The sequence below is a fragment of the Rhinoraja longicauda genome, chromosome 35, assembly GCF_053455715.1.
Source record: "Rhinoraja longicauda isolate Sanriku21f chromosome 35, sRhiLon1.1, whole genome shotgun sequence".
NCBI classification, from domain to species: domain Eukaryota; kingdom Metazoa; phylum Chordata; class Chondrichthyes; order Rajiformes; family Arhynchobatidae; genus Rhinoraja; species Rhinoraja longicauda.
In genome coordinates, this window is record NC_135987.1 from 8,488,185 (window position 1) to 8,512,934 (window position 24,750).

At 46.7% G+C, this 24,750-nt stretch overlaps 1 protein-coding gene across 1 annotated transcript in view; it reads right to left on the minus strand.

The window, feature by feature from the left end:
- Nucleotides 1–24,750, minus strand: part of ptpn20 (protein tyrosine phosphatase non-receptor type 20) — a 273,022-nt gene that overhangs the window by 24,912 nt on the left and 223,360 nt on the right. Inside the window, exons 39-43 of the mRNA XM_078428348.1 lie at nt 15,744–15,891; nt 14,445–14,521; nt 10,456–10,529; nt 7,470–7,627; nt 5,263–5,411 (exon numbers count right to left, since the gene is read on the minus strand). Of these exons, the coding sequence (XP_078284474.1) occupies nt 5,263–5,411; nt 7,470–7,627; nt 10,456–10,529; nt 14,445–14,521; nt 15,744–15,891 (606 nt within the window). The remainder of the gene's footprint in view (nt 1–5,262; nt 5,412–7,469; nt 7,628–10,455; nt 10,530–14,444; nt 14,522–15,743; nt 15,892–24,750) is intronic.

Genomic DNA, 24,750 nt, shown 5'->3' on the forward strand with positions numbered 1-24,750 from the left:
AAGATGAGGGGGGAAAGATTTAACAGGAATCTGAGGGGTCACTTTTTCGCTCAAAGGGAGGTGGGTGTATGGAACAAGGAGGAGATGGTTGAGGCGGGGACTATTGCAATGTTTAACAAACATTTAGACAGGACAGGACAGGTTTGGAGGGACATGGGCCAAACACAGGCAGGTGGGACCAGTGTAAATGGGGCATGTTGGCCTGTGTGGGCAAGTTGGGTCAAAGGACCTGTTTCCATGCTGTATCACTCTCTGACTGTATCTGTGGGGGCAAAGGGATAGTCGACGTTTTGAGTTGACGTTTAGAAGGATGAGAGGGGATCTTATCGAAACATATAAGATTATTAAGGGGTTGGACACGTTAGAGGCAGGAAATATGTTCCCAATGTTGGGGGAGTCCAGAACCAGGGGCCACGGTTTAAGAATAAGGGGTAAGCCATTTAGAACGGAGATAAGGAAAAACTTTTTCAGTCAGAGAGTTGTGAATCTGTGGAATTCTCTGCCTCAGAAGGCAGTGGAGGCCAATTCTCTAAATGCATTCAAGAGGGAACTAGATAGAGCTCTTAAGGATAGCGGAGTCAGGGGGTATGGGGAGAAGGCAGGAACGGGGTACTGATTGAGAATGATCAGCCATGATCACATTGAATGGCGGTGTTGGCTCGAAGGGCCGAATGGCCTCCTCCTGCACCTATTGTCTATTGAGTTGAGGCCCTGCATTAGGACCAGTGCAGAGTCTCGATCCAAAACGTCAACCATTCCTCAACCTCCACAGATGCTGCCTGACCCACTGAGTTCCACCAGTAGTTTGTGTTTTTGCTCCTTATTCCAACTGCACCTTGTTCCACTGCTGTACAATGAAATGATGTTAGATATTCATTTCTTCTTCTGATCATTTTTTATCCATGTTCTTTGTAATAACCCACTTCAACAGGAAACGAATGAATGGAAGTGTGATTAAATATATGACTTATTTGGGGCACATTATGCCTAGGTCCAACAATTCAGTAATTTATGGCCCGTGTTGATTGATTTGCTCCAAAACCTCTTTCCTGTATAATCAGCAGAGGTGAATAATGCACTGATGTGACTCATTACTTTATATTCAGCTACAAAAGAGAGATGGGAATGCTATTGCAAAGAGGAGCATGCTGGAAATACTCAGTAGCTCAGGCATCGGGTGTGGTAGAGGAACAGTCAAGAGCCTGGACATTGGGCATAGACAATAGACAATAGACAATAGACAATAAGTGCAGGAGTAGGCCATTCGGCCCTTCGAGCCAGCACCACCATTCAATGTGATCATGGCTGATCACTCTCAATCAGTACCCTGTTCCTGCCTTCTCCCCATACCCCCTGACTCCGCTATCCTTAAGAGTATCTAGCTCTCTCTTGAATGCATTCAGAGAATTGGCCTCCATGTGAATTCCACAGATTTACAACTCTCTGACTGAAAAAGGTTTTTCCTCATCACCGTCCTAAATGGCCTACCCCTTATTCTTAAAATGTGGCCGCTGGTTCTGGACTCCCCCAACATTGGGAACATGTTTCCTGCCTCTAACGTGTCCAACCCCTTAATAATCTTATATCTTATAGGGCTTACTAGTCATTACTGGGCTGATGTACCTAATGCTGACCAGAGGCTAATTGTACCCAGGTAACCCAGGCTTCAACGACAAGGTTCTGAACATCAGCCTGAGGTGGTACAATGAACAAGACCCAACTCTGAAACTCTCCGAAGATGGACACAAAAAGCTGGAGTAACTCCGCGCGGGTCGGACAGCATCTCTGGAGAGAAGGAATAGGTGACGTTTCGGGTCGAGACCTTTCTTCAGACTGTTGATGCTGTCTGACCCTCTGAGTCACTCCAGCTTTTTCCGGTTTAAACCAACATCTGCAGTCTCTTCCTATCCATTTTGTCTGAAACTCTCCTGACAGGTTTTAATTGTCAGCAAGACCTGCTCACAGCTTTCCCAGCTTTAGTTTCTCAAATAAACCTGGACAATCTCAGACACCTCTCTCCCCTTTCTTGATTTATCCGTCCCCATCACAGGAGACAGACGATCAACTGACGTCTAGTGCAGGCCTAACAACTCCCACAGTTATCTGGCCTATGCTTCTTCCCACTCCACATCTTGCAAAGATGCTATTCCCTACTCTCAATTTCTCCATCTCTGGCGGGAAAAAACCAATCTCGCCTCCAGCACTCCAAACCCTAGCCCCTAATTTCAGTCTGAAGAAGGGTCCCCACCTGAAAAGTCACCTATCCTCTTTTTCCAGAGATGCTGCCTGACCCGCTGTGGGAGTCCAGAACAAGGGGCCACAGTTTAAGAATAAGGGGTTGGCCATTTGGAACTGAGATGAGGAAAAAAAAATTCAGTCAGAGAGTTGTGAATCTGTAGAATTCTCTGCCTCAGAAGGCAGTGGAAGCCAATTCTCTGAATGCATTCAAGAGAGAGCTAGATAGAGCTCTTAAGGATAGCGGAGTCAGGGGGTATGGGGAGAAGGCAGGAACGGGGTACTGATTGAGAATGATCAGCCATGATCACATTGAATGGCGGTGCTGGCTCGAAGGGCCGAATGGCCTCCTCCTGCACCTATTGTCTATTGTCTATATTGTCTATTGTACTCCAACAATTTGTGCCTATCTTTAGTTTTATTTCCTTTAGTTTCAATATACAGCATTAATACAGGCCCTTTGGCCCACTGAGTTCGTGATGACCATCAATCACCCATTTACAGTAGTTTTATGTTTTATCCCACTTTCTCATCGACTCGATAGGGGCAATTAACCTACCACCCTGCCCATCTTTGGGATTTGGGATGAAACCTGGAGCATCTAGAAGAAACCAACAAGGTCACAGGGAGAAAGTGCAAACTCCACACAGAGAGCACCCAGGGTCAGGGTCTGGTGCTGGGAGGTCTCTACTAGCTGTGCCACCTTTATCATTTTCAAATTCTCCCAGATGGTACAGTAAAGATAGCTGTTCAAAATTGCTTGAAATTTGGAAAATGTTGAAGAAAGAAAAAAACACTCAAAACCACTTAAAAAACTTCCAGGGCACAATTCCTTAGGAAGGAACTGCAGATACTGGTTTAAACCGAAGATAGATAGCAGTTTTAGAATCACAGCACAGCAGGCCACTCAGCCCACAGTGTGTCTGTACATTATGGACGCAGCCCAGACCACCACACAGAGCAACCTCCCTTCCATTGAATCCATGTATACCTCAAGGCCAGCAGCATAATCAAGGATGAGCCACATCCTGGCCACTCCCCTCTCCCATCGGGCAAAAGGTAGAGAAGTGTGAAAATCACACCTCCGGATTCAGGGGCTTTCTTTCCAGCTGTTATCAGGCAACTGAATCATCCTACCACAGTCCTGAACTACTATCTACCTCATTGGAGACCCTTGGTTTACCTTTGATTGGACGTTACTGGCATTACCTTGCACTAAACGTTATTCCCTTACCATGTATCTATACACTGTAAATGGCTGGATTGTAATCATGTATTTGTCTTTCCACCGACTGGTTAGCATGCGAAAAAACCTTTTCACTGCACCTCAGTACAGGTGACAATAAACTAAATTAAACTAAACTTGCCCACTAGTATCCCACACCCCAGATACATAATACTGGAAACCAAACCTCTAGTTGTTGCCTGAAGGTCCCTACAGACAGAATGCCAATGAAGTCTACAAGTTCACCCCACTGAACTGATTTATCCTGTCACTACTAAATCGATGAGCGTTTTATTGCCGAACCAATGACGGTAAGTATTATTGAATGAAGCTGTAGGTATTTAAATTAAAGTTGAAAGATGGCATTGGAAGACTACGTGAGTGAATGGGTGAGAGTCAGACCTCTGCCCAGCTGAGAGCCTGCAACAGATGGACCCCTTTATGTAATATAGTCACCTAGTTCTTCCTTGGGCTCTTTACCCTCACCCCCATCCCCTCTTTCAGTGACAAGTCTTGCCCCATCTGCCTTCACTCATGATTCCCTGATACCCCTCCCTGACTACTGATCTCTCACTCTGAACTCCAACCCTCACCTCACTGACTACCAATGGTCAATTTCATTGTCACTTGTACCAGATCATTGGAGTTTTCCAATCTAACTCCTGTTGCTCCCCTGATTTGGTGGACACCACACGTGGCCAAGGCCCCGTCAGCCAAGTGTGAAGATCTGAGCTCCTGGGTAGACACAAAATGCTGGAGTCGCTCAGCGGGACAGGCAGCATCTCTGGAGAGAAGGAATGGGTGACGTTTCGGGTTGAGACCCTTCTTCACTCACCCACACCTGCAACGGACCCCAACTGGCTCCCCCTCTGAGCTCCTGCTATGTTCTCTAGCCTCTGCCTAAGCTGTCCCAACAAAGCCGCGATAATGTGGAGGAAGGCAGGCCAAGGGTGCCCTGAGCCGAAGATACAAGACAAATCTCAATGATAAATGACTGTCCTTCAGTCTGTGCATAGTCACCACCAAGGTGATCGAAGGCATCGCCAACAGTGCTAATGGAGTGAGATCCTGGTTCAATGGCAGGGAGGTCCAAGGACACTGGAGCCCCAATGTACACATGTGCACGTAAGATATTTATACACAATTTAACCATGTGCCTGTGCATTGTAGACCTACCCCCACACACCCACAACACTATACACTGATGACCCAAAACATTATGACCCGATGAGCCAAAACTTTATAACCACCTGCCTAACATGCTGTTGGTCCTCCGTGTGCAGCCCCATACGCAGCAGGGTGCGATGCACTGTGTATTGTGACACATTCCTCCCGTGACCACCATTAACATTTTCTGTGACTTGTGCCACAGTCGACCTTCTGTCGGTTCGGACCAGACGGGATAGCCTTTGTTGCCCTCGCGCATCGATGAGCCTTGGGCGCCCAACACCCTGTCTGTCGCCGGTTTGTGGTTTGTCCCTCCTCGGACCACTGTCAGTGGGTACTCACCACTGCTGACCGGGAACACCCCACAAACCTTGCCGTTTCAGAGATGCTCTGACCCAGTCGTCTGGCCATAACAATTTAGCCCTTGTCAGAGTCGCTCAGGTCTTTACTCCTGCCCATTTCTCCTGCATCCAGCACATCGAATTCAAGAATTGACTGTTCACTTGCTGCCTAATATATCCCACCCCTTGACAGGTGCCATTGTAACAAGATAATCAATGTTATTCACTTCGCCAGTCAGTGGTCATAATGTTTTGGCTGATCGGTGTATATGCTCTTCCCTCTCAACGACGTACCATGAACTCTGTGAGAGGCTGCTGCTGATGGAGCTGCTGCTGAAGGTTGGAGATGAGTATCTCCAGAGTCCCACCTGGGTATCTGTGGATGACTGGAGCTTTCCACAAGGCCAGACTCATCAGCTGATCCTCTGACACAATGGGATCTCCTGCGGAGACAGAGAAGACAACTACAACTGTGAACTGTGCAGGACAGAACTGCAGACGCTGGTCAAAATCGAAGATAGACACAGAATGCTGGAGTAACTCAGCGGGACAGGCAGCATCTCTGGAGAGAAGGGATGGGTGACGTTTCAGGTCGAGACCCTTCTTCAGACTGAACGTAAATGTGAACTTTTCATCCAGTGGGAATCGGCTGCCCAGATCACCATTCGCTTCCAAATGGACAGGCTGCCAACTCACCACTGCTATTTGACACAAGATGAATTTTGGCATCCCTTTTAGTTCTGTCTGATCTTTCACAATAAACATAATATCATGCGAAGGAGAGGCCATTGAGAAGTAGTTTTATCTGTATGATGATCTAATTGTAATTCCGACATAAACATTCACACAATGGTTAGGAACGCTTCTGTCACCTTCCTCTCCATGGTGTAGAATAGGCATGTTGTATTAATGGAGCCCCACGATGTTAGTCTAGTTACACCTTAAGCCTTCCTGGCAAAGCCATGTGTAGAGAATAAACAGAGTCCCACAGGGCTTGCATCTGCAGCCTTGTGCAAGCCTTGTGGGTCTCTGTTTATGGTGCGCTTATGGTGCGTGTGTGTATGTGTGTGCGGGTATGCATGTTTGTGTGTGTCCATGTCTGTGTATAGTGTGTGTGTGCACGCGTGCTTGTATGTAGAGTGTGTGCTTATGTGCATGTGTGTGTGCTCATGTGTGTGTGTGTGTGTGTGTGTGTGTGTGTGTGTGTGTGTGTGCACGTGCATGCATGTGTGTGCGTGTGCATGTGTTTGTATAGTGTGTGTGCATGCATGTGTGTATGTAGAGTGTGCACCTGTGTGTGTGTGCGAGTGTGCGTGTGTCAGAGTGTGTGTGTGTGCATGTGTGTGCATGTGCACATGTGTGTATAGTGTGTGTGCGCACGCGTGCGTGTATGTACAATGCGTGCTTATATGCGAGCGTGTGTGTGTGTGTGTGTATGTGTGTGTGTGTGTGTGTGTGTGTATGTGTGGATGTGTGTGTGTGCATGTGTGTGTGTTTGCAGTATGTGTGTGCATGTGTTACTTATTCAAAGAACTCAAATAAATTAGTCAAACACCACATTCCTTATACAAACCATGTTAATTTGCCTCATCACTTTTCATTTTCTAAGTATCCTACTACAACCTCTTTGATAATAACTCCTAGCATTTTCCATGTGACAGATGTTAAACTAACAATAACAAAGTATCAAGGAGAGGTCAGGACTAAAGTCATTTGTCGCTGGGTGAAAAATAGATGTATTTGAAAAGAATTATTCATTCCTTGTGGAATCCAAGAATTGCAGATGCTGGTTTGCAAAAGAAAGGCACAAAGTGCTGGAGGAACTCAGCAGGTCAGGCAGCATCTCTGGTCTTGGGTCGGGACCCTTCTATATGAACCGTGACTGATTCTTTTTCAGGATTCAATATCCTGCAAACTTCAAAAGAATAACTGTAATAATTTGTAACGAGCTTGCAAGTAGTACAATTTGTTGTTTTCCAGTGCAGAAACCATTCTATTTACTAAAGGTAGACACAAAATGCTGGAGTAACTCAGCGGGACAGGCAGCATCTCTGGAGACAAGGAATGGGTGACGTTTCGGGTCGAGACCCTTCCTCAAACCGAGTGTCAGGGGTGAGGGAAATGAGATTAAGGAGTGAAAAGACCAGATCGAAGCAGATAATGATCAAGGAAATGTGCAATGGTTCATTGTTGGATGAGGAGAAATGACAACGAGCTTACAAACAGTGAAATTAATCCGGAGGACATAGGGGAACCAGGGTGGAGGAATAGAGAGAGAGAGGGAAAGCAAGGGTTAATTGACGTTAGAGAAATCAATTTTTTTAATGCTGGGTTGTAAGCTGCCCAAGCGAAATAGGAGGTGCTGTTCCTCCAATTTGCGTTTGACCTCACTCTGACAGTGGGGGAGTCCCAGGACAGAGAGGTCAGTGTGGGGGTGGGAATGTTTGTTTTGGAGAGAGGGGTTGCAAGCGATTGTAGAAGGACGTCACTCCGCAGATTACCTGTAGGGGGTGCAGGCGCTCTGCTGGAGAGACCAGGGTGAACCTCTTCACTGCTCCAGCTGTCTGAATCACACCTCTCCTCCTCATCACCACCCTCATCTTCATACTCACTGACACGCGCCCTCCCTCCAGAATCCCTTCCACTGCCATCCGCTGCGCTTCAAGGTAAGAGAAAAAACAGACAGTCGGCTTCCCTGATCGTTAACGTTTCTTCAATTCCTGATTTACTAATTTTGGAAACATTTTTTAAAACACTGCGGCACGGTGGCGCAGCGGTAGAGTTGCTGCCTCACAGCGAATGCAGCGCCGGAGACTCAGGTTCGATCCTGACTACGGGTGTTGTCTGTACGGAGTTTGTACGTTCTCCCCGTGAACTGCGTGGGTTTTCTCCGAGATCTTCGGTTTCCTCCCACACTCCAAAGACGTGCAGGTTTGTAGGTTAATTGGCTGGGCAAATGTAAAAATTGTCCCTAGTGGGTGTAGGATAGTGTTCATGTGCGGGGATCGCTGGGCGGCACGGACCTGGTGGGCCGAAGGGCCTGTTTCTGCGCTGTATCTCTAAATCTAAAATTTTGGAAAACGGAAAATGCAAACAGATTGGCGGACTAGAATTATTTGTGATACATTTTGCATCTGTTTCTGAAATGTACAAAATAAAACAAGCAATAACAATAATAAACCAATATTAATACCAAAATTGCCCACAGGTATAAGTAAAAGTGAGTGACTGTAGATTATTGTAAACCTGAAGAAGGTTTCCAACCCAAAATGTCATCTGTCCATTTACCCTCAGAGTTCCTGTATCCACCTATCACTTGCCAGGCTTTGTTCTGATCCCCCCCTCTTTTCCAGCTTTCTACCCCCTACCCCTTACCCCCTACCCTGACTATGGGCGCCATCTGTACGGAGTTTGTACGTTCTCCCCGTGACCTGCGTGGGTTTCCTCCGAGATCTTCGGTTTCCTCCCACACTCCAAAGACGTACAGGTATGTAGGTTAATTGGCTGGGCAAATGTAAAAATTGTCCCTAGTGGGTGTAGGATAGTGTTAGTGTGCGGGGATCGCTGGGCGGCGCGGACCCGGTGGGCCGAAGGGCCTGTTTCTGTGCTGCATCTCTAAATCTAAAATCTAAATCTAAAAATCAATCTCAGGAAAGGTCCCGACCCACAATGTCACCTGCCCATTCCCTCCATAGATGCTGTCTAACCAGCTGAGTTTTTCCAGTCCTTTATGTTTTGCTGAAGATCCCAACATCTGCAGTTCCTAGTGTCTCCATTTGAGTTTTGCTCAGTTGTAAACGCTGACTGGTTCTTTAAAGAAGCTGCTCGCATTCCTTGGGCTGGTTCACTGGAGATGGCCAACACCATTGACTTTGGTAGCCCCATATCTCCTCTGGACCAGTGCACTCTGGTTTGGCCAGAGAACAATTGACAGCAAAAACATTCTGGGATGGATTAACAATGGATACTGATCCCAATGGAGACAGTTTATTTGTCACAGCCACGATCAATAGCGTGGAAAATTAACTGCACCATAATACAATGGTGGAGCATGGGGTGGGGGAATGCATCATTAACTCAGCAAATTATGATTGGACACCAAGAGATATGTTTAATGCATCATCCCTCCAACATTAATCCCTGTGGGAATTATCCTTCTTTAGTTTAGTTTAGTTTGGACTGGATGTGTTTGGACTGGAGAGGATATAACAGAAATTCACCAGGATATTGACTCTCGGTTATGAGTGGAGACCAGCTCAGCTGGGTTTATTAACATTGAAGCAAAGGGGGCTGAATGATGTGCACAACATCACTTCTTCATGGATTGTCACCTTGTCGTGGTGGAGAAGCTTGTGTGGTCCTGAGATCCTGAGAGCGATGCCATCTGGGCCTATGCCCCTGGTAGGGCCACCCATGGCGGTGAGGTCGAGGGGAAGGGCCCTGACAAAGAGCAATCCAACCAAGACCTCAACGGTGGAACAGGCGGAGGATGACGGCTGGCTTTAGTGGAGCGTCACAATGGCTGGGAAGGCGGATGAAGGCGGCAGCAAAAAAGGGTCCCCGGTCGTCTTGGACTCCATGCCACTGGATCCTGACCCAGATCTGTCAAGGACCGTGTGGTGGCTGTCTGGCACCAGTCTCCCCACGTTAAACAAAGTCACGCACAGGCGTCCTCCATGGAGAGGACAGTCACACTCGCTTCGAGTGACCGCCGATGATGGTACAACATCATGAGGGGCACACACAAGGTAGGCAGTAGGAAATTCTGCCTCACAACAGAGGTGTTAAATGACAGGACAAATGGGGAAAAGGATGAGAGGGCATCTGAGGAACAATATTTTCACGCAGTGCGAGGTTAGAATCTTTCAGACTGTGCTGGCTTTACCTTGCACTAAGCGTTATGCCCTCACCATTTATCTCTACACTGCTAATGGCTCGATTGTAATCATGTGTTGTCTTTCCGCTGACTAAATAGCATGAAACAAAAGCTTTTCACTGTACCTCTGTGGAATTCACTGCCTCAGAAGGCAGTGGAGGCCAAGTCTCTGAATGCATTCAAGAGAGAACTAGATAGAGCTCTTAAGGATAGCGGAGTCAGGGGGTATGGGGAGAAGGCAGGAATGGGGTACTAATTGAGAATGATCAGCCATGATCACATTGAATGGTGGTGCTGGCTCGAAGGGCCGAATGGCCTCCTCCTGCACCTATTGTCTATTGTCTATCTCGGAACACGTGACAATAAACTAAGCTATAAACTGCACTGCTTGAGGGAGTAGTGAAGGCAGAGGCAGAGTCTCACAATGTTTAAGAATTATCGAAATGAGCACTGATATTGCCAAGTCATAGAACGCTGTAGATCAAATACTAGTAAATAGAATTAGTGTAGATGGGTATTTGATGGTTGGCATGGACACAGTGGGCCGAAAGGGCCTGTTTCTGGGCTATGTGATCTAAGACCCCCATTACAGAATAAATTGTTTTTTTTACCAGCCAGCACTGTGTTGCAAGTTGTCTTTGTCATTCTGCTCCTCTGTTGCACAGACACCATTGTTGCTGGGAATCTGGAAGGAGAACGAGGCAGGTGAACTCATCAGTGTAGAGGTACAGAATGCAGAGTCCATCACAGAGAAGAAGTTCAATGGTCAAAGCTACGGGAGTGCGTGATGTTTGGTATCGCTGGTAACTGGGCACCCTTACCACGGGATAGCTGGGGTGTTTGAACCTCAATCACTCCTCCTGTTCATCCCTACCTTGCCGCTCATGAACTGACTTAGCGTGCGTCAGAAGGAACTGCAAGTCTGGTTTAAACCGAAGATAGAAACATAGAAACATAGAAAATAGGTGCAGGAGTAGGCCATTCGGCTCTTCGAGCCTGCACAGCCATTCAATATGATCATGGCTGATCATCCAGCTCAGTAACCTGTACCTGCCTTCTCTCCATACCCCCTGATCCCTTTAGCAAAAAGGGCCACATCTAACTCCCTCTTAAATATAGCCAATGAACTGGCCTCAACTACCTTCTGTGGCAGAGAATTCCACAGACTCACCACTCTCTGTGTGAAGAAATGTTTTCTCATCTCGGTCCTAAAAGACTTCCCCCTTATCCTTAAGCTGTGACCCCTGGTTCTGGACTCCCCCAACATCGGGAACAATCTTCCCGCATCAAGCCTCTCCAACCTCTTAAGAATTTTATATGTTTCTATAAGATCCCCCCTCAGTCTTCTAAATTCCAGCGAGTACAAGCCCAGTCTATCCAGTCTTTCCTCATATGAAAGTCCCGCCATCCCAGGGATCAATCTGGTGAACCTTCTCTGTACTCCCTCTAAGGCAAGAACGTCTTTCCTCAGGTTAGGAGACCAAAACTGCACACAATACTCCAGGTGCGGTCTCACCAAGGCCCTGTACAACTGCAGCAGAACCTCCCTGCTCCTAAACTCAAATCCTCTTGCTATGAATGCCAACATACCAGATAGACACAAAATGCTGGAGTAACTCAGCTGGGTCAGACAGCACCTCTGGGGAAAAGGAATGCTTTGGGTCTGAAGAAGGGTCTCGACCCGAAACATCACCCACTCCTTCTCTCCAGAGATGCTGCCCGTCCCGCTGAGTTGCTCTAGCATTTTGTGTCTGTCTTCGGTTTAAAGCAGCATCTGCAGTTCTTTCCCACACATTTTGCCTGCTCTAAGCTCCTATTTCTGTGCTCACTGGCGCATGCCCACTAAGATTAATTCCTGGATTACTATCTGCAGTTCCTTCCTCAAACTAAATTTATTGATTGGTTGGTTTGTGGAGCTTTGAGGAACGTGTCATGCTGGGATCATTGGCACTGACAGATGATTATGTGAAAATTATTGTACATATTATATTCACACATAAATCTGCATGTGTAATATTCACAATCTGGAGTACAATCTAACTAGTATTTATCATCTGAAGTGCCTTAATAAACTGCTCTGGAGATTTTAGATCCCTACAGTGGTACAGGAGGTCACAGTCCATCGTAGTGATGCCTGATTTATATGTGCATAGTGGATTTGATTATATTTGCTTTATTTAGACCAGTATATATTCAAATAGGGACAGACTTTCAGCATAAACTTATTGATCTAATTAATAAAATTAGCATAATATGAAATAATTAATAATTGGTTCCTGGGGCAATTTTAATGAGTTTGTGCAAATGAGGGATTATTTGCCACAAACGTGTTCCTCCGATTCCTACACAAGAAGACACAAAGGATTATCTGTAAAGAACTATAAGAAAATAACTGCGGATGCTGGTACAAATCGAAGGTATTTATTCACAAAATGCTGGAGTAACTCAGCAGGTCAGGCAGCATCTCAGGAGAGAAGGAATGGGTGACGTTTCGGGTCAAGACCCTTCTTCAGACTGATGTCAGGGGGGCGGGACAAAGGAAGGATATAGGTGGAGACAGGAAGATAGAGGGAGATCTGGGAAGGGGGAGGGGGGGGGGAGGGACAGGGGGACTATCTAAAGTTGGAGGTCAATGTTCATACTGCTGGGCTGCAAGCTGCCCAGGCGAAATATGAGGTGCTGTTCCTCCAATTTCCGGTGGGCCTCACTATGGCACTGGAGGAGGAGGAACTGTTCTGTCTTTCTCTGGAGCTGTCGTGGGTAACTGAAAACACACTGCACCAGTCTGAAGAAGGGTCTCAACCCGAAACGTCACCCATTCCTTCTCTCCAGAGATGCTGCCTGTCCCGCTGAGTTACTCCAGCTTTCTGTGTCTATCTGCTGGAGCATCTCAGTGGGTCAAGGGAGGCAGAGGGATGCTCCAGGTTTTGTGTCGATGCCCATCATCGGGGCTGGGTGTGCAGAGAGCAGGAATGAGCTGGTGTAACGAGGTGAGAGGGAGGGGTGAGGCAGGGGCTGGCAGGCGATAAGTGAACCAGGGAGATAATGAAAAGCTAGATTCCACCTATTGCCTTCCAGTCCCTGCCTTACCCCTTCCCCCCCCCACACCTCTTTTTACTTTTATCTCCCCTCCACACCCCCAGCCCTGAGGCGGAGACTCGTCCCAAAACGTCGACTATTCATTTCCCTCCACAGACGCTGACTGACCCATCAATTTCCATCGGCAGTTTGCGTCTAATTCTGGTCCCCTGTGCCACACTCAGGTCACAGATTTGCTGTCCAGTCCTAAACGTTCTCCAAGTTACTGAGTCCATTCTTTTTGCCCGAACCAAAACGGCCAAAAACACCTCCTGTCTATTCCCTATCCAGATGTTGCCTGGTCCACTGAGTTACTCCGGCACTCTGTGTTTCGTTCAACATTCCAGCATCCAGCTGTGTTTATGTTCCCCCTCCTGTATCAGGTGGGCAAGGAGTAAGTAAATGAATGTGGTATCACAAAATGCTGGAGTAACTCAGCAGGTCAGGCAGTATCTCAGGAGAGAAGGAATGGGTGACGTTTCGGGTCGAGACCCTTCTTCAGAGTTCAGTCTGAAGAAGGGTCTCGACCCGAAACGTCACCCATTCCTTCTCTCCAGAGATGCTGCCTGACCTGCTGAGTTACTCCAGTATTTTGTGATACCTTCGATTTGTACCAGCATCTGCAGTTATTTTCCTACACTAAAGTAAATGAGTGTGGGTATCTATTGCCAGTATAACTCCTCCCCAGGTTACCAATACCTGACTTATATGGTATGAAACGATAGAACTTTATTTATCCCAGGAGGGAAATTGATCTGCCAACAGTCATAAAACACAAGGTACATGAAACATGAAATTAAAGTGACGAGTGGAAAGGATTGGGGATGTACAAAGATTGGGGAGGGGGGGGAGGGTTGAGTCAGTCTACCCCATGACAGAAGGGGGAGGACTTGTACGGTTTGATAGCCACAGGGAAGAAGGGTCTCCTGTGGCGTTCTGTCCTGCATCTTGGTGGAACCAGTCTGTTGCTGAAGGTGCTCCTCAGGTTGACCAGTGTGTCATGGAGGGGGTGAGCTGTGTTGTCCAGGATGCTCCGCAGTTTGAGGAGCATCCTCCCCTCCAAGACCACCTCCCATGGATCCAACTCCCCCCCCCCCCCGGATGGAGCCAGCCTTCCTGATGGGTTTGTTGATCCTGTTGGCGTCCGCGGCCTTCGCCCTGCTAACCCGGCGCACGACAGCGAAGAAGATGGAACTGGCTACCACCGATTGGTGGAACATCTGCAGCATCTCACTGCAGATTTTGAAGGAGCGGAACCTTCTCAAAAAGTAGACATGTACATTATGTACATATGACCAAGTGTTTGGAGGTCCAAAGGGATGATTTGCCGGATGCTCTGGGATGCACGCATCTTCTGCTGGGTGGGAACCCAGTTAGTGGCAATATCTCAGTGCTTGAGTTAAAAGCCCTAATGTAACCCACATAGCCCTTGGTTGGCCCACGTTTTTATTCATGTATCATGCCGAGATGGCACAGTTCACCCGAGGACCTATTGACCTGCTGGTTTCCCCCGTCTCCTTACCTCATCAGGATCTCCAGGGTTTTCTCTTGAGCGTTCTACGTCAAATCCTTCTGGATTTTGCTGTTGGGATCGCATCTCTGGCAAGTGAATGATAAATTAACATCAGATTAATCCAACGCTAATCCGAATATAATGGGCGACAATTTACAAAAGAAAATTGCAAGGAATAATGGAAGTGGTGTTTGCTAATCCAGTGAAAATCTGAAAATCATAAACCTCTGTCCTATGAGATGAGGAATCACAGATGGTTACTGTGTTTGCCAAAATGGGTAAAGGCAATGGTTGGTGCCACGCATTACTTTACTGGCCAATGGAATGGACTCAGAAGAGTATGCATTATTAGGCATTACAACCAACTGAACACAAAGGCAGCATCACGACCATCACGGGCAGAGATAGTGTGAATAGCTACTGTCTTTTCCCAATACTCAGGGAGTCAATAGACAATAGGTGCAGGAGTAGGCCATTCGGCCCTTCGAGCCAGCACCACCATTCAATGTGATCATGGCTGATCATTCTCAATCAGTACCCCGTTCCTGCCTTCTCCCCGTACCCCCTGACTCCGCTATCCTTAAGAGCTCTATCCAGCTCTCTCTCATGAATGCATTCAGAGAACTGGCCTCCACTGCCTTCTGAGGCAGAGAATTCCACAGATTCACAACTCTCTGACTGAAAAAGTTTTTCCTCATCTCCTTCTCCTCCCCTGTGTAAAAGTGTCTTTCTGTTACTTATTGAGGGCGTGCAGCGTAGGTTTACTAGGTTAATTCCCGGAATGGCGGGACTATCATATGTTGAAAGACTGGAGCGACTAGGCTTGTATACACTGGCATTTAGAAGGATGAGAGGAGATCTTATCGAAACGTATAAGATTGTTAAGGGGTTGGACACATTAGAGGCAGGAAACATGTTCCCAATGTTGGGCAGTCCAGAACAAGGGGCCATGGTTTAAGAATAAGGCGTAGGCCATTTAGAACTGAGATGAGGAAAAACTTTATCAGTCAGAGAGTTGTGAATCTGTGGAATTCTCTGCCTCAGAAGGCAGTGGAGGCCTATTCTCTGAATGCATTCAAGAGAGAGCTAGATAGAGCTCTTAAGGATTGCGGAGTCAGGGGGTATGGGGAGAAGGCAGGAATGGGGTACTGATTGAGCATGATCAGCCATGATCACATTGAATGGCGGTGCTGGCTCGAAGGGCCGAATGGCCTCCTCCTGCACCTATTGTCTATTGTCTATTGTCTATTATTTTCCAATAAGTTAATATCAGAACTTACAATTGCTTGCTGGCTCATAGTGACTTACTTGTGGGAGAGGTTTCCCTGGTGCTTTGCGGGTTGTGCAACTGTACGGGCGGCTTCCTACCGATGGTCAGCTTCACAGAACCTTGCGCTCTGCGCAGAATTTCAACAACTTCACCGTGGCTCAGACCAGACAGATCCTCCCCGTTTACCTGGGACATGAAGAGCAAGGACACTTACACATCGTGTCACATCCCTGACGCACGCAACAATACACACAGTACAACGGCCGGCATTGTTTTCCCTCGTTCCTTCTTTTATCACTTAGAACATTAGACTTTAGAGATACAGCGCGGAAACAGGCCCCGTGGACCACCGAGTCAGCGATCAACCACGCTCTCGTGCTATCCTACACGCACTAGGGACAATTTACAATTTACAGAAGCCCATTATGCTACAAATCTGCACGTCTTTGGAGGAAAGTGTGGGAGGAAACCGGAGCATCCGGAGAAATCCCACACAGTCACTGGGAGAACGTACAAACGACATGCACACAGCACCTGTGGTCAGGATCGAACCCGGGTCTCTGGCGCTGTAAGGCAGCAACTCTACCGCTGCACAACCGTGCTGTTCCCATTGTAATCTTGTTTTGATTTGCTTCCAATAATTATTCATTAGATCGGTTTAGAGATACAGCGTGGAAACAGGCCATTCGGCCCACCGAGTCCACACTGACCAGCGATCACCAGTTCACACTAGCTCTGCATTATCCCACTTTCGCATCCACTCCCTACACATTCGGGGCAATGTATAGAGGCCAATTAACCGACAAACCCGCCTGGGACCTTCCATCGCCCGGCGGGGGTTTCAAAAGTCGGGAGCCTCGATCGCCTCGAGGCAGCAGTTTGACTGCCTGACCACGGGAGAAGATTGAGGAGGAGATAAGACTTTTCTTTGCCTTCCATCACAGTGAGGTTGTGCCTGGAGCAATCACTGTGATGGTTGTTTGTGTTAAATTGTAATTGTGTGTCTTGTGTTCTTTATTGTCTACTGCCGGACCCTGACGTGAGAGGACGCTGGCGCTATTTGTTCGCCGCTTCTCCGTCAGGACAAATCTCTTGTTTGTTTGTTTGTTTTCATGTCTTGTTCGCTTTGTAAAATGCTTTGAAAAGCGCTATATAAAATAAATGTGTTATTATTATTATTATTAAGTCTTTGGGATGTGTGAGGAACCCGGAGAAAGCTCACGCAGTCACAGGGAGAACCTGCAAACTCCACACGGACAGTATCTGAGGTCCGGATCGACTCTAGTTCTCTGGCACCGTGAGGCAGCAGCTCTACCAGCTGCGCCACTGTGCCCTCCCCCCCCCCCCCCCCCCCCCCCCATTAGTTTAACCCAATTTCAACACTCTCTCCATCAGATTTTGGCAAAATAAAATTTTACCCCAGATGCATCCACCTTTGCACAGGATCACTTCGAGAAGGATGTTTGTCACAGTCATCACAAGGATCTTGTGTTATAGTTTTAACCTGTGGATACCTCCTAGCCAATGAATGACTTGGTCACTTGGTGATGGAGGGAAAGCCAATTTGTACCAATCAATATCTCAAAAACTGCAGTGAACGACCCTCTCACCTCTCCCACACTGCCACTTGCAGGAGCACTACAATGAACAAAGTATCCTACCCCCAAACTAAAGGGCGGTAGGATCATTACTGCCACACCATCTCTCTGAGTCTCTAAGTCAAGTCAAGTCAAGTTTATTTGTCACATACACATACACGATGTGCAGTGAAATGAAAGTGGCAACGTCTGCGGATTGTGCAAAAGAAAAGTTACAATTACAGCATATAAATTAAAATTAATACAGAAAAGAAAATTCAGTCCCTGAAGTTATAATAGTTAACAGTCCTGATGGCCTGTGGGAAGAAACTCCGTCTCATCCTCTCCGTTTTCACAGCGTGACAGCGGAGGCGTTTGCCTGACCGTAGCAGCTGGAACAGTCCGTTTGCTGGGGTGGCAGGGGTCCCTCATAATCTTGTGCCACGCTGCTAGCCAAGCTACCTGCATGCGCTATCTTATAAATCAGGCAGTGCCCTTCCTTAAGGCTTGACAACACTCATCTCCTGAGTCAACCTCCGCTCCCATCTCAGGCCGACATGGCTGTTTCTCAAGTGACAACTTTACTTATGTACCAGGTCGGACATTATGGTCTGCTCAGAACTACCTACAGTTATAGAACATAGAAAATAGGTGCAGGAGGAGGCCATTTGGCCCTTTGAGCCATTCATTGTGATCATGGCTGATTATCCACAATCAGTAACCTGTGCCTGCCTTCTCCCCATATCCCTTGATTCCACTGGCCCCTAGAGCTCTATCTAACTGTGTTTTAAATTCGTCCAGTGAATTGGCCTCCACTGCCTTCCGTGGCAGAGAATTTCACAAATTCACAACTCTGGGTGAAAAAGTTTATTCTCACCTCAGTTTTAAATGGCCTCCCCTTTATTCTTATACTGTGGCCCCTGGTTTTGAATGTGGCATAGTGGCACAGCGGAAGAGTCTCTGCCTTACAGCGTCAGAGACCCGGGTTCGATCCTGACTACGGGTGCTCTCTGCAGAGTGTTTGTACATTCTCCCTGTGACCGTGTTGGTTTTCTCCGGGTGCTCCGGTTTCCTCCCACGTTCCAAAGGCGTGCAGATTTGCAGCTTGATTGGCTTCAGTAAACTGTCCTGAGTGTGCAGTGATAGAACTAGTGTACAGGTTGACCATTGGTCGGAACAGACTTGGTGGGTTGAGGAGTCTGTTTCCATGCTGTATCTCGAAGCTAAACTTAGACAAATCACGTGTGGGAAAGAACTGCAGATACTGATTTAAATCGAAGATAGACACAAAATGCTGGAGTAACCCAGCGGGACAGGCAGCATCTGGAGAGAAGGAATGGGTGACGTTTCGGGTCGAAACCCTTCTTCAGACTGATGTCAGTGGAGAGGGTGATACATAGATAAGTAAGTGTCAGGTGTGAAAACAGGATAAAGATGGCATTGGGCTCTTGAGGAGTGTTGCAACTACATTTATCCTGACAGGCAGAGTATTCCAAAGCATTCCTGCTAGGAGCTTTGTAGATGGTAGAAAGGCTTCGGAATATCAGGAGGTGAGTCTCTGCGTTTAGAGTCGTAGAGTCCAACAGTGCTCGACCTGCTCGAGTAGCCACCCTGTCTGGTCAATGATGACCCTTCGGATGTTGATGTTGGAGGACTTGATGGTGTGGTCAAGTATCTCAATTGTAGGTGGTTAGATCACCACATAACTTGAATACGTTCTACCTTTAATATAAAACATCCCAGCTATGTCACAGGGGTGTGACTGAACAGAATTTGGCACACAAAAAAATACTAGGCCTGATAACTAAGATGTCACAGTGCCGAAGATATAGGTTTCGGGAATGTCATAAAAAAGAAAGGGATAGAGGTGGTGACGTTACGGAAAAGAATTCCACAGGTTGGGCTGCTGGGTGGCTCATCATGCTGTACCTTTAACAAATTCCCATTTTGTGTTTGGTTACAGACTGAGTGCCCCCTCTTGCCATTCACTAACCTTGCTTGGTGCACACGCATTGAATGGTACACACGCATTGAATGGTACACACGCATTGAATAGTACACACGCATTGCATGGTACATACACATTGAATGGTACATAGGGTTGCCAACTGTCCCATATTAGCCGGGACATCCTGTATTTTGGGCTAAATTGGTTTGTCCTGCCCTTGTCCCATGTTAGGCCCGGGGGCGCTGTAGGCCCGGACAGTGTAGGCCCGGATGCTGTAGACCTGGATGCTCTAGGTCCGGACAGTGTAGGTCCGGATGCCCGGGGCGCCGCCTATCGGAGGTTGTGTAGCAACCCCCTTCCCGGCCCGGGCGGCCGCCATTGGTGGAGCGGGAGCACATGGCCGCTGGTTGGGTGAGGTCACGTGGGGCGCGGGGTGGTGACGTCACCTTATTCCTTATTTGGGAGTGAGATAGTTGGCACCCCTAATGGTACACTCCACACAAGAAGCCAAGGCCCACATGCGTAGCTGTTATTATTTAGAGTCCTATGATCAGCAATACAAAGGGGCACGTGTGGCTTAAAGGATGTTCCCAACTTTTGATAGGTCACATTAACATTCAGGATCCTGCTGCCAACCGTGCATGTATTTGACTTCTGCGCATGTAATGGGTCATAGGGCTTTGTCAGCATTGTCTGGAGCCCTGAACAAGATGAACTTCTCAAAGGAGGAATCATTTTCAGGATGTATTGCATTGTTGCTCCCTGATAATGCATCACGTTAGAAGGATGAGAGGAGATCTTATCGAAACGTATAAGATTATTAAGGGGTTGGACACGTTGGAGGCAGGAAACATGTTCCCAATGTTGGGGGAGTCCAGAACCAGGGGCCACAGTTTAAGAATAAGGGGTAGGCCATTTAGAACGGAGATGAGGAAAAACGTTTTCAGTCAGAGAGTTGTGAATCTGTGGAATTCTCTGCCTCAGAAGGCAGTGGAGGCCAATTCTCTGAATGCATTCAAGAGAGAGCTAGATAGAGCTCTTAAGGATAGCGGTGTCAGGAGGTATGGGGAGAAGGCAGGAACGGGGTACTGATTGAGAATGATTTGCCATGATCACATTGAATGGCGGTGCTTGCTCGAAGGGCCGAATGGCCTCCTCCTGCACCTACTGTCTATTGTCTATGTTTAAAGTGAACTGTGGAAGCAATGCATCAACACTGGACCACTAGGTCATGTATTGGCATCCCCAGGTCAGCAATCAGGAAATGTCTTCCTCATTTATTGCCAGGTCCGGGACTTATCTCTCATCTTTTCTTCACCTTCATAAAACAGAGGACCATAATTCTCCAGCGCAGCATCGCAAAGTGATGCCTTTCGTTCTTTGTTTATCCGCGGCCACTTCCTGCCTCGGCTGCTGCCCGTGCCAACTTCAAGCATGTTCTGCAGCAGTTTAAGCGGCACGGTGGCGCAGCGGCAGAGTTGCTGCCTTACAACGCTTGCAGCGCCGGAGACCCGGGTTCGATCCTGACTAGGGGTGCTGCCTGTACGGAGTTTGTACGTTCACCCCATGACCTGCGTGGGTTTCCTCCCACTCTCCAAAGACGTACAGGTATGTAGGTAAATTGGCTTGGTATTAATGTAAAAATTGTCCCTAGTGTGTGTGTAGGATGGTGTTAATATGCGGGGATTGCTGATCGTCGTGGATTCGGTGGGATGAAGGGCCTGTTTCTGCGCTGTATCTCTAAACTATACTAAATAGTATTTGTTGGTGTTAGCTGTGTGCTCCCAGTTCATGACCCACTGGGCTCCAGGAATGCTGCATTCATTGCCATAAACTGACCCTGGGCTAAAAGGAATAGGAAGAAGCACAATGTCCAAGGAGCAAGGTTCATAGAAACTACTTGCTTGGACCACAGTATCCACAAAATGGAAGCCCAAAGAAAAATATAACAGAGGATATTACAGGGAGATGGGGGAATCAACGGAGGAGGTAATGAATGGCATCCAGGACACTCAGAGGTCAGTTAGATAGTTAGTTGAGTTAGATAGAGCTCTAGGGGCTAGTGGAATCAAGGGATATGGGGAGAAGGCAGGCATAGGTTATTGATTGTGGATGATCAGCCATGATCACAATGAATGGCGGTGCTGGATCGAAGGGCCAAATGGCCTCCTCCCGCACCTATTTTCTATGTTTCTATGTCAGTTATCTCAACATTCATTGTTTTTATACCTGCATACAAATCTTGTTTTAATATGCGCTTAGAACAATGTTTTGAGAATAATGGACTGCATGTATCTATAACATAATCCTCGCATCAGGACTATTTGATCTGTTCAATAGAGCATTTTTACAATGCAATCAATAAAATGCAAGCGTCAAGCAAGCATTAAGTCCCTTTCATTGACTCCATCTAAACTCCACGCTGCCTCATCAAGGCGGCCAGCAAAATCAAGGCCCATTCTCACCCAGGTTACACCCTCTTCCCCCTCTCCCATCAGCCAAGATGTACAGAAGTTTGAAAACACATCCCTCCAGATTCAGGGGCAGTTTCTTCCCATTTGTGATCAGGCAACTGAACAGCCCTCTCACCAGCTAGAGTGCAGTCCTGACCTCTCACTGGAGGCCTTTGAATTATCTTTAATCTGAATTTATCAGACTTCAATGTTATATCTTGCACTAAATGTTGTACCCTTGATCCTTTATCTGTGCACTGTGGACAGCTTGATTGTATTCATGCACAGTTGTTTCTTAAACTAAAATGTTCATCAAAAACACAAGCACCTCAAAACTGGAGCACTGGCATGAAAACAGTAACAAAATTAAGATTCATTTCAAATTTTCCACATCCTCCTCACTCCTTGGTAATCTGTATTTTTTTGTTTATTGAAAAAAGATTGAAAAATAAAGCAAGTATTTCAATGAATGTTATCTCCTTGATTGCTACCTGCTGCTTGCTGGAAGAAAGCAAGTTAAAAACGTATTTTTTTATAAAGTGGATTTGCTTTAAAGGGTTCGGAGGCACGGCACAAATTGCTCGTGCTGTTTGTTGTGCGGATGTTCCAAGCTCTGATGACACAAAAACGGTGTGATCATGATTAATGAGCATCCTGCTTCAAAGTTCCACGCTCCAAAGTGGTTCAATATGCAGTCGTTGAGATATAAAGGGATAATGAGCTGTAAAATCCCAGTGCTCGGACTGCCGGCTAACACGCAGGCAAACCAGGAGCCCGTTTGCACGCCAAGGTTTTAATGAACAGTGCCAAGTTTAGCTTAATCTGTTGTTCTGTACAGGGAAAGTGAGAGATACAATGAGACCCGAATGTCCTTGTAAAACACACGCTGAGAGCAAATGGTTAGGGGCAGCGAGCAGTTAGCAAGGCAAATGGTATTTTGTCTTTCACCACGTATAAGGAGCAAGGACGGTTGGCTACAGTTATACTTTCTTCTTCTTAGGCCCCCCTCGGTCATGGCTGACCATGGGTGAAGATGGTCACCCATGTTACAGGGCCTTGATAAGAGTTGATCTGGAGCCTATTATTGATGAATAAAGCAAGCATGAAGCCTTGGAATTAATCTTGACCTGGAGTTTTGTACACAGCTTTGGTCTCCTTATCTTAAGGATGAATCTCAGATAAGGAGTGCAGTAAAACTTTATTTGACTGAATCCTGAGCCGGCAGCACTGATAACCGAGGGCGTTGGGTTGATGGGACTTTTTTTCAGTTGAGTTTGGAAAGAATGGGAGGGAATCTGATGGAAATTCTAACAGGGCTGGACTTTCAAGATCCAGGGGGGAGGTTCCCAGTGACTGGAAGGTCCAGAACCAAGGGTCACAGCCAATCATCATCATATCATCATATATATACAGCCGGAAACAGGCCTTTTTCGGCCCTCCAAGTCCGTGCCGCCCAGTGATCCCCGTACATTAACATTATCCTACACCCACTAGGGACAATTTTTACATTTACCCGCCAATTAACCTACATACCTGTACGTCTTTGGAGTGTGGGAGGAAACCGAAGATCTCGGAGAAAACCCACGCAGGTCACGGGGAGAACGTACAAACTCCTTACAGTGCAGCACCCGTAGTCAGGATCGAACCTGAGTCTCCGGCGCTGCATTCGCTGTAAAGCAGCAACTCTACCGCTGCGCTACCGTGCCGTCACAATGTGCCATTAGAATCAAGACCAGGAGAACTCTCTTCACCAAGACGGTTGTGAACCTGTGGAAATCTTCACCACGCAAGACTTCCTCATTCCACTGGTGGTTACTCTTCCACCAATGTTCAGTCCCTTTCCCCGACCTGCCTTTACATATTCTTTTAAGTGTTGACCATGGCACATAGGTCTTCCCTCTTCATGGTCTCCATGGAGGTTCGCCTGGTATCTTCTCCTTCTCCTTAACTGAAGCATGTATGGACCTTGAGACTGGTCTGACACTCAGTAAGATAACGGCCAATCTTTCACTTTGCCCATTTTCCTGCCTGAATCCTGTCCATCAACTCAGTCTTAAATAGAAAGCTGTGGAGGCCAAGTCAATGGATATTTTTACGGCAGAGAAAATAGAAAGATTCTTGATTAGTACAGGTGTCAGGGGTTATGGGGAGAAGGCAGGAGAATGGGGTTAGGAGTGAAAGATAGATCAGCCATGATTGAATGGCGGAGTAGACGATGGGCCGAATGGCCTAATTCTGCCCTTATCACTTATGAAATATACTCAGCAATGGAGCAGTCACACGCCCCAAATGTAATTTTACTGCATGCCTGCCTCAATTCTTTAACCTAGTTACCTTGAAATTGTTATCTAAGAAAGAGTCATACTCCGATAACTCTTAATTTGGGCATGTCACAGTTTTTCTCCTAGGTTTTTCATTCCATTAATTTTCACAAATTGAGTCTCAGATGTTCTGTTTTTGGCCTTGAATTTTTAGTCCAGTCTTTGAACCATGTGTTGAGGTGGTTTGAGCTATTGATGAAAGATCTTTCCATCAAACATGCAGTGGAAAACATCAACATTCATAAGTAGTAGTTTCTTATTTGGATTGAGTAGCTGTTTGCCTTGGCAACAAGGTCACTGTTATAAAGGTCTCTGGAGAGCCATGAACAGAATGATAGATGTCAGGACAGGGAACTATTGCAGTATAAAGGGAGCTTTCGGCTTGTTATCTTGTTACTTTCGCTTCTACTTTTTACAGATTTCTCTCTTGAGGAAAGGTTGAATGGATTGTCCATTTCAGAAACTTTTCACTTAAACAGTGTGTGACCTTTAGTGAAGGTAATGAACATCATCATGAATATTATAGGTTATTAATATAACTGAAGATAAACTACCTAATCCATTAATCACAACAGGACACGATCAAACATATAAATTTTGTAATTAGAATGCCAAATATTCCGTATAGATGAATGTCAGTCAATTTTAGGAGAAGTCATCTAATCCCATTAAAGCAGTGGACTGTGCGATAAAATGTAAGTCATTAAGATTTTTCATCTCATAAATGTTTCACCCTCATTGCTTTT